The sequence below is a fragment of the Seriola aureovittata genome, chromosome 19 (genome assembly GCF_021018895.1).
Source record: "Seriola aureovittata isolate HTS-2021-v1 ecotype China chromosome 19, ASM2101889v1, whole genome shotgun sequence".
Classification (NCBI taxonomy): domain Eukaryota; kingdom Metazoa; phylum Chordata; class Actinopteri; order Carangiformes; family Carangidae; genus Seriola; species Seriola aureovittata.
In genome coordinates, this window is record NC_079382.1 from 17,498,107 (window position 1) to 17,516,463 (window position 18,357).

General features: G+C 41.1%; 1 protein-coding gene across 2 annotated transcripts in view; it reads right to left on the reverse strand.

Annotated features, from left to right (window-relative positions):
- The window catches only part of susd6 (sushi domain containing 6), a 32,986-nt gene that overhangs the window by 5,343 nt on the left and 9,286 nt on the right, over positions 1 to 18,357 (reverse strand). The window contains exons 3-4 of one of the 2 annotated variants that reach the window (XM_056405462.1): positions 818 to 1,006; positions 81 to 275 (exon numbers count right to left, since the gene is read on the reverse strand). In XM_056405462.1, coding sequence (XP_056261437.1) covers positions 81 to 275; positions 818 to 1,006 — 384 coding nt within the window. Of the gene's footprint in view, positions 1 to 80; positions 276 to 811; positions 1,007 to 18,357 lie in introns of both variants that reach the window. The other variant, XM_056405461.1, reaches the window with a different exon arrangement.

The following is an 18,357-nucleotide window of genomic DNA, read 5'->3' on the forward strand; positions in this document are numbered from 1 at the left end:
ATTCTGGTACTACATTTCCTGCATGAGGCCATGTTTGACTACAAACAAAGACAAGGTACACGGAGGCTGAGGTGAAGGACCTTGCGTTAGTCGGCAGCTAATCTGCATGGGACCATCCCACTCGCCGTTCTGGCAGGTGAGGAACTTGTAGTCTCCCTTCAGAGCGTAACCCTCGTCACAGAAGTACTCGATGACGGTCTTCTGGGTGAGGCGGTGGCAGGGAGATGGGTGACAGCGGTAGCCCCCGTTCTCTGGTTCAGTGGGGGGTGCACACACTGGGAAGATAAGGAGGCAATAGAGATTTTTAACAATCACGGCTGTTGTTGTGTACAGAAAATGTGTTTGGCTGTAATTTCTACCTGTGGTCAGGGGTTGATTCCTGTGGTTTAATAAATGCTCAGATTTAGCTGAAATTTCCCAGTGTTCCCTGCTGGCTCTCAAGGACAACCTCACTGTTTGTGTTATGATATTGCGTGCTCTTGAACTGATGTTATATTTCAGTTTCAATGCAGTCATGTCTGTTAGAGCGCATGCTCAACCTCAAAAGTCCATAAAGCAGACTTTTTAGGAAATTCCTTATTCCCTTATTACAACTGCCACCCCATGTATAAGTACATGGGGTGGCAGTTATAATAAGGGATCTCTATAGGCTGGAGTTATTTCTTCTCAGACACAGACAAATTAGACTTGCATATAAGCATAATAAGCCAAGAATGACCATTTTAAAAAGTAAAAGAAGCTTTCAGGGAATGCTCAGTTATATTGCTCATATTGTGATTGTCGTTTCTATGTATTTTTGAATTTCGGTCACCGTTACTTCTGATGCAGCGTGGTGGTTGATGGGACCAGGCTCCGGAACTGATGCAAATGATGGTGGTGGGTCCATCTGCAGTGTAGCCTGGCTCACAGCCGTAGGTCAGTAGGGTGCCCGGGGCAAAAGATCCCCGGTTAGCTTCAGTCTGGTTCAGCAGGTCTCCGTGCTGCACGCCGGGAGGCCGCGCACAACCTGAAGACACAGAAACAAGTGAAAATAGTCAGAATTAGTTGGTTGCTTTAAGGCCTAAATGATAGAATCACTCCAGGTTTTGCTTCCTGAACAGGACAAGAGTAAGATATGAAGCTTCTTCCTCTGGCTCTAGGCAGGTCTCATGATCATTGGCTGCTTATGTAAGGAACTACCAGCTGCAGGCCAGCAGGCAAATTGGGAATCTGAACCATATTTTAATAATGTAAGGTAACAAGCTCATTATAAGGTATGTAAGTAGCCTTAATGGAGTTGAGACTGCCTGTAGACAGGATATGTAGCATCTTTGTTTTCAATTTATGCAGGGATTTCCATGTATTAAAGGCCTGCTGGGGAAATAAGGACAATTTGTCTCACACGTGGTCTAGGTTTTTGAAGAATTATGTACCAATATTACGTCAAATAAACCAAGTATTTACAATCACTAATAGTGTGTTTGTTGTGGCTGGCCCCATCAAAGTTTAATAGAAAACTTTGATAGTTTTCCAGTGACTCTAAAATTTTTAGTATTACATCAATGTAGGACTGCTGGGATATTGTGCAGTTCTATCATTACACTGACACAAAATGTCTGCTGGTCTCCTTTGCAGGCAGCTGCCACTGGGTCAAACAACTTTTCACAGGGAAACTGTCAAGTTGACAGGCTGAGCTGATAATTAAAGCTCAGAGGTATTGTTACTTGAAACTAGGCTGCATTTTACACAGGCAAGAGAGAAGCACTGTATCAATATGACAAGTTAGGTAGAGACAGCCATGCTGTGAAGTACAGAGAATATCTCAAGTGCCTACAGTGGATTAAAATGTCACAAGGGGCTTCATATAGATCTAATTACCCTAGAATATCTTCTGGTCATTAGACAGTGTTCATCTCGCACGAACATTGGTCTATCTCTCCGGTGGTGAGACTGGTTCTTTAGCAAAGCTTGTTTACTTGGCTCTAATGACAGACTTGAGGCTCTAAGCCAGCCAATAAAGACAGGATGAGCAGAAGACCTGAAGTTAATTGTGCTTTGATCCACCTTCCCATGCTCCATCTATGATGTTGCAATGTCACGCCAGCTTCTTGTGTGTGTGTGTGTGTGTGTGTGTGTTTCATTGCAGTGAAAGAGTAAATTATCTGAATTGGTGCTGCACTCCTGCAGCTCCAAACACTGTCCACACACACACACACACACACACACACACACACACACACACACACACACACACACACACACACACACACACGTCAATATACAGACACACACATTTGGAGCTGCAATCTGGCAAGAGCAGAGAATCTAACTCCACACTCTGACATAACATTGCGACACCTGTGCAAACTGAGACACAACAGCAGGAGGCCGACTTTACTTTCAGTATGACTGACCAAGGTTCTGTGGAGATCATAAGATAGTGACAGCCCAATTTTATTAGTACTGATCTGGCTGATAAGTGGTTCTGCAAGAATCTGGGCTTTGCTTCAGTGGAACATTTTTAAGTACTAAGTCTAAGCACTTATATCCCCTTTGGGCTATCATATATAAATTAAATCTGTTATAGTAAAAGAAAGATTTTGTGTGTGCTTTATCCGTGAATCTTATCTGTCTGACTCATTAAATGGAATTACATGATGTGCAGTGATTTTTCTCAGTAACAAGGCGCAAACATGATAAAATTTAAAACACCCCCACAATAAAGAACATTAATAATACCATCATCAACACTAATGACCATATGGCTCATTATTTAATCCTGGGTCTGAGCATTTATAAAATCATATTAGCCATGGTCTATTGCAGTGCCTTACCACTTGCTTGACATAAACAAACACACCAACATTGCAAACAGCCACTTTGTCTTGCCTCTGTGTCTGTTTAGAGATTGAAAGAGAGTATTTCCACAGCAGTGCCTCTAACATCCTCTAATCTCCGGGGAGAAACGGCGCTCTAAGCTGGCAGCACAAGATTAAATGCAAACACTCAAATGTGCGAGCGCCTATTCACTCACACTCACACTCTCTCTCTCACATACACACACACACACACACACACACACACACACACACACACACACACACACACACATACACACACACACAAACAAAGTCAACACCCACAAACAAAGACACTCCCAGGACTAAGTCATGTAATACCAAAGGGTGTGTTATTGAATTCAGATGGGGACAGATTTGCTGTGTGTGCTCAAGAATTGCTAAGTGGAACCAAACATGGATTTACCACCTGGTTCCTATAGATCTACTACACAGCTATTGATGTGAAACTTGTGTAGATAATGGGGCTGGCCTTCTCAAATTCTATCATTCTCAAATCACAAAATCATTTGCTATAGGGCTACAACTACCTATTACTTTCATTATTGATTAATTTGCTGATTATTAAATAAAGAATGAAACAATCAATGTATGGTTTGGTCTACAGAATGTCAGAAAATCCAGTTTCCCAAAAGCCAAACTGACATCTTCAAATGACTTGTTTTGTCTCTCCAAAAGCTCAAAACCAAAATATATTGAACTATGATGTAAGACAAAGACACATCTCTGGAGCTAAATTAACAACAGACTGTTTGCCATTTTTGCTTAAAAATTGACTTAATCAACTGTATTATCAAAACACTTGCCAATAAATTTTCAGTTGATGAATGAATGAATGTTGACTTATCAATTTATCAATTAACCATTTCAGCCCCACGTTGTTAGTTATTTCTAAATCTTTCACAAGGAGACTGAAGAACAAACATCCTTTGAAACGAATCATCCGCACTGAATCTCCTGTTCACACACAAAAGCACAACAACTACTTTGATTAAAATTAGAGTTGCAATGATAAATCAGCTGATATTAGTTCATTGCAGAGAAGGAGGAGCATATGCTGTGATTACCCAGTATCCAGCCATGAAAAACAGTCTGGTTTAATGTCTCAAACACAAGCTGAAGGTTTGTTTAATAGGATACAACATGCACACTGTTTGTGCATTAAGGTAGTACTGATATTTCTTCCTCAAACACATCTATACTTTTGATCTCACACACAGAAACAAAACCTACACACCCACATTTCAGGATGCCATTTGACACCGTGACCTGAGCAGTTGTTCACTGAACTGCTTCAGTGCAACTAAAGGCCCTCTGAGGAGGAGATGGTGCTAATGGAGGTGGTAAAGGTGATAAATTGATGACCCCAGGCTGGGAAGCAGCAGGGGACAAAAAAGGCCTTAGGGTGCAGTATTGGACAATAGGCTTTCGCCATTAGCCACTGTTATGATCTTTTGTGGAGCACTGCAAGGCAGTCAATAGAACTGTAGAAGACTGATGAGTGTTAATGGGGTTCATCATCTTTAGCTTGTGAACTGCTCTCTCTCATCTGCAGGATTTTCTCAGAGATTAAGGCATGTGCAAACACAAATGAATGAGCACATTTCAGTACAATGATTTATGTTACTCTTAAATAAAGGATGAAAAACTCTGTAATCATGCTGCATACCATGTATTTAAAACACTGGACCCTGTCAGTACCTGAAAACCTAACTGTAACAAAAGCTTCCTCCACACTCCACAAGTCTACAGTGATTAGATCAAACTACATACTGTATGTAAATGTGCTGCTTGATAAAAATAATGAGGGAAACCAAGGGATGAGATCAGAAGGAAGGACATGCAGCATAATCTGGCTTTAACTCTTAAACGATGACAATGTCCTCATCAAGTACAAGATTTTTAAGTACAGAATGGGCCAAGCTAGTTATTCTTGTAGATTTAAGCAAATCCTCTATTGTTTTTGTTGTTTTTAAGTTCACAAGGAGCCTCCCTGCATTAGCATGGGGTTTGTTGATGAAGCACTAAGAAATAGTTATAGTGTCAGGCCTAACCCAGTTGAGGGTTATTTCTAACAGAGAGATCAGCAGGTCACAGAGGTCATTGAAGTCAGGTCAGTCTAAACCAGTGATTTTCAAACCGGGGGGGGGGGGGGGCAAGCCCCCTGGGGCAGCATAGAACCATTGGGGATGGTAGGGGGTGGTGGAGGGGACTGGAACTAAGGCTGCATCCACACTAACACGTTTTCATTTTAAAAGGAAAACAGAATGAGTGAGCAGAATTTAACAGCTGCTAGCAAAGGCAACAAGGTCAGGATTTGTTATCCATGTTGCATTCACTGCTTGTAGTCGTGACTGATAAGACCCAATCAGTAGGCAAGGAGGGTGTGTGTGTCATTGTTTTTGCCCGTCCAGACTAAATTGCAACCCTAGATTTTTTAACTAAAAGTAGCATTTCCAAAAAAGTCTCCAGTTTAGGATCTTGGAGTATTCTGGACACCAGGCAAACACTTAGTGATGTGTTTTAAAACTAATATGTATTTTACTGATGCTATCATCGTGACCTTTGTTTTGCTAAAATTCATCAAGGGTCCTTTTATATTAGTTTCTTCCTCTATCATTGATAATGATTGACAAAACTTGTGGGTTGGAGTCCAAAGCCATAAAATGTCCATTTTGAAAACCCTGATCATTTCAGAAGCCCAATAAACTAGGCTCTCCCTCTCACACAAGAAAAACCTTGTAACTTGTACAAACCAGCTAGTTTTCCGAATGTCATGCCATTGCACCTACTGCACTTATACAAGCACTTACAAGCCTTTACCTGCCTTGTAACACACACAGCCAAATACATTATTACAGTAAATAGAAGAGCACAGTGTACGGACATGATTTTTACTAATACCTCGCATATGCAACTTTACAGACATTCAGTATCTCTTTTATGGTATTTTGTTTTTTAACCAACATAACAATACTATGAACTGAAACACTTGTAGAGAGAATGTCCATTTCACACAGTAATAATAACAACTCTGGACAGATGCCAACAATAGTTTTAAAAGCTGACATAAGCTGATAAACGTTACATTAATATATCAGAGCACCTCTGGGGTTATGTTACTATGCTGGTTCTGATGTCATGTTTCATTGAGCTGAAACAATTAGTCAATTATTCTATGATTTGATCGACAGAAAAAGTAATTTGCTGCTTTTTTTTGTCACATTCATTGCGTATTAGTGCCAACCAACAACATGGACCTCGAATATAGAGTAGATATACATAAATGCACACACACACACACACACACACACACACTTTCCTTGCACATTGCATCCCTTGAGAATAGCACAACTCAAACCCATGTCAGCTTAAAAAGTGAAAATGAAGAGAAAATCTGGAAAGATAAAGAAATGTCAAAAAGTGGTTGTAAAACGTAGAGCAGTGAAGAAATGTAACTTAAACTCACTCTCCCACGGGATTATACTTGTCAAAAGAAGTCAGCGCCTACCTTAGAACAAGAACATGAGACAAATATATAAATATATATGACTTCAAATAATTGAGTTTAGCTAAAATAAAAATTGAGGGGTAAGGTCAGGTAAAGAAAATAAAGCGAGTAAGTGAGAAACTGAAAACACACACTGACGGGAAAATGTGCCCTTCATCCAAACAGAAGAACGAAGAGGGGGAGGGGAGAAAGGCAGCAAGAGGAAGAGCACAGAAAAACGTCAGCATCATGGAGCACTGTGGCCCAGAGCAATTACAAGCCAAAAAGAGACATGTCTTGGCAGGTTGACCAATAGTTCCGCATGTTAGGGAGAGGCTCTGTACAACAACAATGGGAAGAGGAGGCAGCAGGCTGCTACAGTACATACCACACCGTGGGCTGGGCTAGCACAGACGGAGAGACTCTGTTAAAGGAAAGAATGAACGCCTGGTTCAGTACCCAGAGATGGTGGAGTGGTAAAGATATATAACCTTGCCGTCTCTCCCCTTTTCATCACCCTCTCAGCCTAGATTGAATACCAACTTTGAAAACACACACACACACACACGGAGGGGAAAAAAAACTGATTAAAGCACGAAGCAATGCCAGAGTGGATTTCAGCACACCATGTTTTGTGCTTATGAGGAAGGGAATGAGTCACAGTTAAACACAAGCTGTTCTCCCACTGGTCTGATGTTAAGAATTTGCTCAAGAGAACAAGTTTTTCAGAAATGTTAAAAGCAATAATGACTAAAACAGAGTCACAAGTGCTTTGTGAAAACTAGTGGAAGGTGTGAGTAAGAAAAAACACTTACATTAATAAAAAAAAATTACAGAAATGTCTAGTACATTTGTGTTTAAAGTCAGATTATCCCATGTTTGCTTTCAATATCCACTGAAGACCTGAATACTGCTTAAGATTTGGCATTTGCCATATTGAATTAACTAAAATGGACATACAAAAAGGATAAACGATGAGAAATCTTCTGGGCACACAACTGTAAGCTGATGAAAGAGTTTAATTGCTAAAAGGTTGGAGAAACACATGTGCTGTAGTGGGAGGACTGGGCCAGGACAGAGCACCCATGAGGATGATTGCTAATCCCAACACCCAGCGTCTTAAGGCTGTGCTGGAGGAGACTCAGGCCATGGGGGGCGTTAAAATCCCCTGCCTTACTCTGAAGTGTCTGCCTGGCTGTGAATATCTCCCTTTCCCCATCTGTTACCGATGGCACTCGCCCGCTAAGAGCTGGAGGGAGGGGGAGGATTGAGGAAAACCCTGGTGGGGGGAAGACAAGGGTTTTAGCCCTCTTTGCCCAGGCAAATTAAAATTCTAATTATCCTCTATTACAAGCTGGGAGCGCTCTCAAGCAGATCAGATACTGATGACTTCTGCATCCAGCTGTTTGGTTGCTCCGTAGAACAATAGGCCATAAAAGAGGGTGTGTTTTCCACTATATGTGTGCGCGCCGTGTTCAAGTGTGTCGGGAAGCAGGGGAATTTGTGTGCATGAATATATGCTTAAGGGGGGCTGTGCGTTGGATTAAGCTAAAGACCGAGGGGATGATGCTCTCTTTGGCCTGGTAAATATGTTTTTGTTGCATTGTTGGCCGCTCTCCAAGTCCTCTGTTGTTGTTTTTGATGATGTTGCTGTCATTTTTGGGACGAGGGTGTTTTTGTTTTTTGCCACGTTCCCCAGTCTCTAACGCTAATCCATGGGATTTTTAGCCAAGCTGTTGTTATTAGAGTGCAGTACATTGCAGCAGAGGCCGTGGTGCCATAGTGCTAGAAAGAATAAGATGGCGCCCCATTCAGCTCTGCTCTTGGTGGATAGCTGTTGCTCAAAAATGACAGAGACAGGGGGAATTTTATTTTATTTTTCTTCTGAGGTTATGTTTTGGCAATTTTTGCCTTTATTAGACAGCTGACAGTGTAGCTGAGGATGGGAAATATATAACAATTTTAATATTTTTTAGGTAATTTGTCAAACAAAAATAGCAATAATTTACTTCCAGCTTCCTAAATGTGAATATTTTCATTTACAGTAAACTGGTTTTGGATTGTTGGCTCGACAAACATATTTGAAGACTTGTGATGGACATTTTTTCACTATTGGTATACATTTTTGTGGGCCAAACAAATAATCGATTAATTTAGGAAAGAAAATTAGTAGAGTAATTGATATATAGTAACTTTCATCCTAAAGTAAAGATTTATCTGTATGGTACTTAACAAAACAAAGTTACAGTGGTTCACATTTAAGCACAAAATAATAAATAGTCAGGATAGTAACATATACAAGAACAACAACACACAGACAGACAACATTTGTTAAAAGAAGCAAGGGTATATAACTGCTTCTTGAAAAGTTTTTTTTTCTTTTTATTAAATTGAGGTAAACTGCCCCTAAATTAGGATGGCGAACACGGGCTTTCCATTTGTTCTAAGTGAGGCTCTGTTGATATTGGTTGGCAGACTTAGGAGACTCTACGATTATGATATGGCCATAATTTGTGAAAATACTCAGGGTCTTCGCCATGAAGCCTAAAAGGCACCAACTAAACATTTTTTGTTAGAGATATAAGTTTAACAGAGGCATAAAAAATTTACTTCATTTAATTATGATTTACAAAACAGACCCAGTTAGGTGGTAAATATGACACAGCTGAGATATACGAGTCTATCAAATCCTAAAATTCAAAGTGACTGGTACAGTGTAATAAAAGTCAAAATGAAAAGATCTGTACATTTTACTAAACTTCAGATATTATGTTAATCTGTTCCAGACAGTCATAGTGCAACTACAAAATGTGATACGATGTTGATATACGTGTGTGTTGAGAGTAAGGTTCCTGTCCTCACTTTCGTTCTTTCACACATACACAAACATCACATATTACTTTTCAGCGTGTGACACTTCAAACAGTATGATATGACACGACTCAGTATGTTGAACTGAGTGGGTGACACAGGGCCGTAACATGGGACTCTCGATGTCTGGGTGAGCGATACTAGCAGTGTCATGTTCTACTGTGCGCGACTGAGAGGTCATCATGCCGTAACACTGACACACAGACACACACACAAATATCTGCTTTCATATTCTGTTCACTCATAACAGCTGGGCACTGACTCGAAGAGAAAGTCAGAAAGAGAACTAAAGCACATTTTATTGAACAAGGGGAAAGGTCATGGGAAATTAAAGTGCGAACAAAAAGGTGGACTTGTATTACTGTAGGAAAGAAAGAATGCAGAACAAAGCTAAAACCTCAAAACAAGAAACCCATTTTTCCAAAAAGCGCTTTTGTTCCATATCCAGGGCCCTTAAAGGGAGGGTTGAGGGACCTAACTGAGGAAAAGTGGAGGAGGAGGAGTAGGAAGAGGAGGATGAAGAACAGGGAGGTAGTGTGAGGGAGGTGCTGGCACGTTTATATAAAAACCTGAGTACACACAGATACAGGCAGACAGTTTATTCACTATGCAAGTGTAGGTTGCAAGTGTCCCAAGGCGCCTTCGTAAACAGCAGGTTTGTGTTACTCACTGACAACCTATCTCTGCTGTGTGAATGGTTAGGGGCACAGGGTATGAATCTGAGTGGTAGACAGAGCAGTGGGCACTCAGATCATCACCACACACTCCTACAAAGGCCAAGTGATGTCCGTATTGTACACTGGTGCCAAAGCCAACAGTGTCATTTCTACAGTAAACAGGAAATACGCCCCAAAACATGAGTCAAATAGCTGTGAGCCTCCGTAAGAGCATTTCCAGAGAACTTAGCTGACCACTCATAGCATCTCTTCCTGCAGCTGCAACACAGAAACAAACACACTGACTGCATACACCCATGGTGGAGGAAGTCTCTAAACAGACAGAAACATCCTCCCTCTCCCCACCCATTCCTCCCCTGCTGTTGCAATGCATTTAGCAAGCCACGTGTACTGCCATTACACCCCATTGTCCCCGCTCACTGAGGGATGGGGCACAGTGACAGATTTTAGCAGCGTGCCTCCGAAAAGCACAACAGACAACTTTGCATTTGAAGGGTTAAATATGCATAAGAGGCCAAAGAGGGTGAGGGCAAGGGGGAGTACCACCATTGTGTGACCCTCTCTTCAACCCCTAAGATACAAGCATACACACACATACACACACTTTCTGCCCTCGAGTAACAGATGGGAGGATGTTAGTGGAGGCGAACAGTGAGCTCCCCCTTCTCTCGTCTATCACCCTCACTCCAGAGGACAGCTGGGAGGCAGACATTCCTTCTTCTCAGCTTTCAGAGGAAAACAAAAGAGTGTGTGGGACCCCTCCTACACACACGTGCATGTGTTCACACACACATACACACACAAAACATACCCCCCCCCCCCCGAAAAAAAAAAAACTGTCAATGCAACTGTGGGCTGATCATATTTCAGCAGCCTGAGCCTGCCAGCCAGCAGAGATACGAGTGCTGAGCCTGGGACATTTGTTGAAGGTGAAAGTCAGGGAGATAATCCCAACCCTGCTTACCAGAGCCGGCACGCTGATGTGTTAGTGGGACCAGAGCCACTGGTGAGGGCAGTGTAAGTCTGTCCGGAGCTGTAATAGTATGGAAATTTTTAAAAACTGCAGTAAGACAAAAGCTTAGTCTGCAGCTGGCTGTTCTTTTCTGGCCGACTTATCTTTACCGGCACGCCTGGGTTGTTTGGTGAACAGGTTCTCTGCAATAGCACAGCACATACCGTACTACACACAACACACTGGCTAGGAGAAATGAAGCAGTGATATTGCAAAGAGCAGGAAAACTTCTAAGACAACAATAATTGTTTATTTCTGTTTTGTTAACACAGCAGGATAAAGGATTATCGTGATGTATCTTTGTCAAAAACAAAAAAGGCAAGGAAGAGAGAGATTGTGTCCTGCATTTTGAATTGCATCTCCAGTGATTCAACAATGCAGTCATTGTCACAGCCCAATGTCCATCATCATTCTAATGACGCCCAACTGCACTTTGATAGAGCAACTGCTGGAACAAGTCATCAAGAGAGTGAACAAATGGCAGCAAGCATCAGTAGCCTATTTAACACATACAGTCTGCTCTGCTGAGAGAAGTGGTATGCCATTTGTTGTTAGAGTGTGTCCTGTGTTTTGTAAGAGCAGTGGGTTCTTACATGTCAACATAATGTGTGTTTAGTATACATTATAGACCATTGCAGAGTTCCTTAACATACAACATAGACCACTAAAAAGTGAAACTGCTATAGATCTCTTAATCATAAAGGGAAGCTGATCAAAGGACATACTTGACAAAAGTTTAAGTGCAGTTTATCTTCCTGGTGGCGAACCCCAATCCTGGCATTTTACTGACAAATCCTATTGCCTACATAATGTCAAGACTGACCTATTTCTAAACTTTTGTTTGCTCTGGGTACAGAAACTGTCATTATGCAAAACAGTGGATCCATGTTCTAATGAACCCCATTGTGAGCATATAAACAGCTGAGCATATAAAAGACATGCATTAGCAATTGATGCACTATGTTCAGTGTGTGAGATGCTAGATATTAAAGAACCTGGATCTTGATTAGGGGCAAAAAAATTTGATCAGGACATCCCCACTCACTGGTATATCACTACGTCAGTGCTACTGAAAAGAAAAGAAAAGCTAGGATTAGACGCAGCTTATTTGTCAGGAACATTGAAAAATATTCCCGAAGCAAGTATATCAAGGTCCTGGGCAACTATCCATTAGCCTTAAAGTAAAAGCCAAGTAAAAGTTTTGTCAGCTATGAATATCAGTGGTAGATACAGATACATGTGCAATATAATACTGAAACCTGACATTTTTATAATGAAGAAATGGAAAAATACCAGTAGACAAATTTCACTCAAGCCAAAAACACTAGATCACAGAAAGTTTGTTGTCAGTAGGAAGTCCAGTGATAGTGCTTCCAACAAACTACTGCTTATCATCATGAATAAGTGTGTGTGTGTGTGTGTGTGTGTGTGTGTGTGTGTGTGTATGTGTATGTGTATAAAGTGTGAAAAGAAGCACAGCCAGTAAACGGCAAAAAAACAGTTATTGACTCACAGATGTCGAAATAAATGTTGAAGTCATTAAGCCTCAACTTATGAAATATGTCAGACGGAAATCACAAGTTTCCAGTTATTTTCAAATGTTCCAAGAATGTTATATATGATCAAATTTGTGATCAAGACTAACTGACATTTATAGTAACAATGACTTCAGCCCACACACACAAGCTCAAGCTGTCAAAGATAACATGCTTAAACAAGCTGCTAGTCGAATCCATTGTTGCAGTCATTTATTTTTAAAAAAAAGTAATTCTTAGAGTTGCTCACATTTCTCCATTTATTATTATAAGTTGATTATTGGAGCTTTTCGGCTGTGGGTCAGACTAATCCAACAATTTAAAGACGTCTTTGACCTCTGATAGTTTGTGATGGCCATGTGTTATTGTTTTTGAACTGAATATAAATTCAAAGATTCATTTGTAAATCTACTGTCCTGTTCAAAGAGATATGCAGATATAAAAATAGATAAGACACAGAGATATGCACGCTTCTCATAAATCCTGACACAATTATCCAAATGGACTCCAGTGATGCCTATACAAAGACCTTCGCCATTTGGCTACTGTTTGTTACAGAGAGCTGTTTACAGATGATGTAATAAGGACAGAGGGTATTAGAGTGGAGCTAAGCCAACTGGCCACTAAACATCTCACAACTCCATCTAATGGACTGGATAGTTGGAGGGACGGGATTGGACTGGATGGAGCAAACAGAAAAACACAGAATAATGAGAAGTAGGGAGGAAATATTGAATGTTAATTCATCCTGTTGGCAAATATGAGACCAAGGCATGTACAATGTACTCACAGTAAAAACCGAATTCTAGCCATGTCGATAGGGTAATGTAGAAACCAGCTTTTAGTGTGGACCCAAGCTCAGGCCTACAAGTCAGCAACCATGCACAAACGCTGAAGTATCTTTTAGGAAGGTATTTAATCCCTAACAGCTCCAGGGGTGCTGTTCTGAATCCAGCTCTATGCTCCGACTTCCCTCTGGAGGACGATCAGCTAAGAATCATGAATTTTCGTGTGTTTTCCTCTCTCTTCTCCTCATTTACAATCTCTATTAAACATCTATCGAACTGGAAATTGCCTAAAAAGAGGACAGCAGTGGCGGAGCAATTTCTGCAGAACTGCAATCAGTTAAAGAGAAACAGTGTGACAGGACAGCACATGTATACCACAGCCCTTCCCCTCAGCTCAGTATGAGCAAGTCTGTCAGATCATGTGGTTTAATTTATTTTGCTGTCTGTTATGCCTCTAAGACTGACTGTGTTTGAGTAGCCTTGCACTTTAGGTAAGGTATTTGGCAAGCAAACTAGCAGAATTTCTGATGAGAGCTACTGACAAAGCTAAAGTTGGACTAAAGCTAACAGCTGAATCAACAGAATTGGGACTTGTGCATGATGCAGTGCGATATTGCCCCATTTCCACTGTGTTGCCACAGCTACGACATGTTGAGGCACGAACAAATGTATTTCCAATGTAGCAGCTGATAATCGTGATTACTGCTGTTGTGCTAAACTGATGGTCTTGTGATATCCAGTTGCCTGTACTGAAGCTTCTGTCTAACCTAAGAACTTCAGTGATTTAGAGTTGTAATTGCTGTTTTGAGATACTGCTAAGGAAAGCCAAACATGTACTGCTGCTTCTTCACATTAAAAGCCTTCTACTGGCAAAAGGCTTTATTGTGAATCAGCTATAGGAAGTGCACCTTATTTTGTGACCAACATTACATAAATAACTTAGCTCTCCTTGATCTACAAAGCAAAATAGGGATATTTTTCAAAGGATCAGTTTAGTCTAAAATTTCCCAAATAAGATTATGGGGAAAGGGTAAAAACCTCCACCAAAATATCACCTTTTTACCCTGTTGAACTGTTGACAGAGAAGCATTCATGTTGTACCGCTGTTATGACTTGTGATCATGGTTGTTCACAGTCTGGCACAGTGTGGATGTCTCAACAATTGGCAAATTCAGCATGTGTGTGTAGGATGCTTGGTGCCTTATGCGTAAGCTGATGAACATGTTTGAACATGATGCTGTTGTTGACTAACGGTGTGACGAAAAATCGGCCCACAATGTTTCAGTGGGCCTGAAAAACACACATCAAAGAGGTGAAAGAGGAGGGAAAAAACAAGACTGATGAAGAAAACGGAAGACAGAGCGGAGATTAAAAAAAAAAAGTGAAAAAGAAAGAGATTAACATGAATTTGTGCTTTGGCAAGTTTCTGAGGAGACAGTTTGACAATGCAAACGCAAAAAATACACAGAAAAAAAACAGAGAAGAAAGCTAGGAAGTAGAAAGATGGTCAGATGCAGAATGAAAGTAAAGAAAAAGAATGAATTAAAGAGTAAAAGACAGAACAGAAGCAAAAGCTACAGAAGACAGGAGAGAGTGGGGGATATATTTAGCAGCTCATTAGTCAGAGATGTCCTCTCCTCAGCAGGCTGGTCCCTCAGATGAGGCCCTTTGGAAATCATTATGACTGCCTGCTGCTTCAGACAACCACACACATTTCTCTGGAAAACAATTTACAAACTGCGTCTCCTCTCCCCAGCCTTAATGTAACTTTAAAATAATCCCCGAGTTCTGGAGAGAGGCCCAAAAACAAAGCTTTGAACAACGTGAGTGAATACTAACTGTGTGGGTTTTAACATTAAATTCATGGCATTAGCATGGATAAAATAACCAGGAAGAGCTTGGTTATAAATGCACCTCCATGTATCTAAACTAATTTTGTATGCAATCAGATTTGACCATTGGTGTGAATGGTGCTGCCAGTACCACCACTCCCTGCTTCGACATTCATTAACCTTTAACATAAAGCACCTGTCATCAGAAATAACAGCGTGTGGTCAAAATACTGCTCACACAAACTGCAACCACAAATATATGTGTCAAGAGAAAAATGTGAAAAAGAAACATCAATGAAAAATTAACATCAAAGTGGGAGTCAAAAAATGAAAATCACATCATAAGTTAAGTGTTGGCAGGCGAGTGGGGGCGATGTGTAGCTAACAATAATCCTGGCCATCTGGGATCTTCACAAAGTAATGGAACTGTCTGGTCAACTGTTTAAAGTGGATGAAATGGTCTTGCCTGTCCGCACTGCAGTATCTGTTTCCATGGTGTATTTCTTTTTCTGGCGAGGCATTTAAAGTTTCCCTTTAGGGCTTGATTGGGTGGGAGAGCTGTTAAATGACACAGGGTGAGAGCAGAGAGTGATGGCTCAAGTGATAAACACATAGGTAATGAAAGAGAAAGGCTGATGGATTCGACCAGACTGCCGCTAATGGGCTTCGGTCTCACCTGGCTAATGGCTGGAGCCTTTAAGAGAGAGGGAGAGAAAAACGAAGAACAGAGACATCATAGAAAAGGGGCTGTGGTGTGCTCAATATACCCAGTCTCTCTCTCTCTCTCAAACACACACACACACACACACACACACACACACACACACACACACACACCACACACACACACACACACACACACACACACACACACACACACACACAGTGAGTTAGCAGTCCTAATTGCAGAGTGGTGATCTAGTGGAGCTGCAGCTTGCTGTGGTTTAGCCTGTGGCTTCCAACACCGCCCCTAAAAGCCCTCTTTGTTCTCACATTTCAGAAAGGAGCCAGTAGCCAACGTATTGCTTTACTCCTGCTTGCCTGCAAAATGCCGTGCGAACAGGAGTTCAGGGGACTATTTTGAACTGTTAATTGCACAGGACCCATTGTTCACCCCCTGGGGCTGCACTGTTTGTAAACCCATCCTATTTAACAAACTTTTCTGCTAGGGCTGAAAACCAACAGTGTGCAGGCAGACTTGCACACTGTGGCTTCTTTGTACACACACACCATTTTGTTTGGCTACAGAAAGCAACAAGTTTCAAAGACTACAGCTGTTTGAAGATGCCAGAAGTAGGGCATGGCTCATTCAGATATTTTCCTCTGCGGTCAGAGCAGTGACGCTATGCTAGCCACTTGAGTCTCCACTGTTATTAAAGAGAAATGAGAGTTGTTGGGACTTTTTCCTTGAGCAACTCAGCTTTCGAGAAAACATCTTCATATCCTTGGGTTGGTCATACACACTGATTCAAGAACTGCCAAAACAAAGGGATCTGACTGTGCAATAGGTCTTCTTCAGGCTGAGCGGAATCTATTCAACTCAAGCCAAGAATGGACAATCGATTGTTAAAAACAAACACAAATCTCAGAGGAAATTATAAAGGCAGCTCTCTGCTTCCTTTCTTGCTCTCCTCCCCTCTCCCCCTGCTCTTTTCTTTACCCTATGACTCTACTTTTCTTCCAGGCCCAGGGAAAGCCATTTCCCGTTCTCACACATAAACATACATAAACGTCATCGCCTCACAGAGCACACAGAAGGCTTGTTTGTGGGAGACTTCTGGTCCTAGCAGGCACTTTCATGTAAAGCTTTAACTCAGGACAATGGGATTTTAGAGGGCATCATTTATCTATTTAACTGGGCCCACAAGGATGGTCAGAGTCCTTTTGCCTCCTGACATATAACACTGTTAGGGCTGAAAACATGCCGTGTGATCATGTGAATAGACCCTTTGGTGCTCGGATTTCCCATCTTCACTCCTTCAGTTCTGACTCACTGTCTAGGCCCACTTCCTCTGAACTAAACCACAAAGGCTCACTGTAAGGACTGTAAGACATCATATTAGGAACTGAGCTCTGTATAGGCAACATTAGTGAGATGTCAAATAGACTCAGAAAAGACATGAAACAAGTGATGCTTGCACTGTGCCCTGAAAATCCTCCAGACCAATGCCATTTATCCTTACATACACAAAACCCAAGGTGCTGCTCTGTAATGTGTGTGTTTAGCGGAACTCTGCTTGAATGGAGAGATGTTTTGTTTAGCATGTTGCTGCTATGTTTGGAAAAATGTCCGTGCATCATAAACACAAATGTAATCATACGCAGTAATCACAAACACAAATTTGAGGGAGCCATTTACATTAGCTCAGCAGATACCCTGCTGGTAATCTTGTTTACAATGAACAGCTGAACAACAGATAAAAAAGACATGACTTGGACTGTGATTGGTTCTAAAAATAACTCAGCTCCAAGAGGTTTTGTCACTATGTCCTAACAGAACGTATTAACAGGTACAAGAAATCGTTGTCCTGACCTTTCCACAAACAACATGAAACCACCAAAAAGGAGAAGCTTAAAGCTATTCCTTTCTTTGTTCAGGGAATCAAAAGGGGAAGCAAAGAATGCCTCAACCTTTACGGTCTATCATCCCGTCTCTCCATCTAATTTACCATCACTGAAATGCCAAATTTCCTTAAAAGAGACATATCTACAAAAAGACCAAAAAAGGGAACCTAAACCTCCACAGACCAGAAACAGCTTTGATGCTGCTCTGTGCTGTATTCTGGTCTCTGGTGTTTGGAGCTTTTGCTCTAGTACGCAAATACTGTACAGTATATTTTTTAGTATCCATTTCTATTCATACCACTCACAGGTATTTGTATGAGTCTGGAATAAGCCTGTCAGCGGTGATGAAATTTCATATTCATGAAAATTTCCAGAGCAATCTCCATCCCTGGAACACGTCTAGGGATTACCTATGTGAATTATGTATGGTGGGCAGGAGAGAGGCCAGTGAACAGGAGAACTAATGACATGATGACTAACTATGGATTTCAGGTCATACATGGATGCTGTAAATGCTGTAAATTCATGTCTTGGTTGTTTTAGTGTTGTAATTGTTGTAATGTCTTGTTCTTGTGTGTACATCTCATTGTTCTTATTTATACTCCATTTCCTTTGCTGTTTCCTTGTTTTCTTGACTGCAATGAAAGTCATTACAGTTTAATCTCCTTTCTTGCGTGATCAGGACTTAACAGAAAAGCTGCTGGAAAGGAGCAGTAGGTTATGTTTAAAAATATCTTCTAGCTTTTTTTT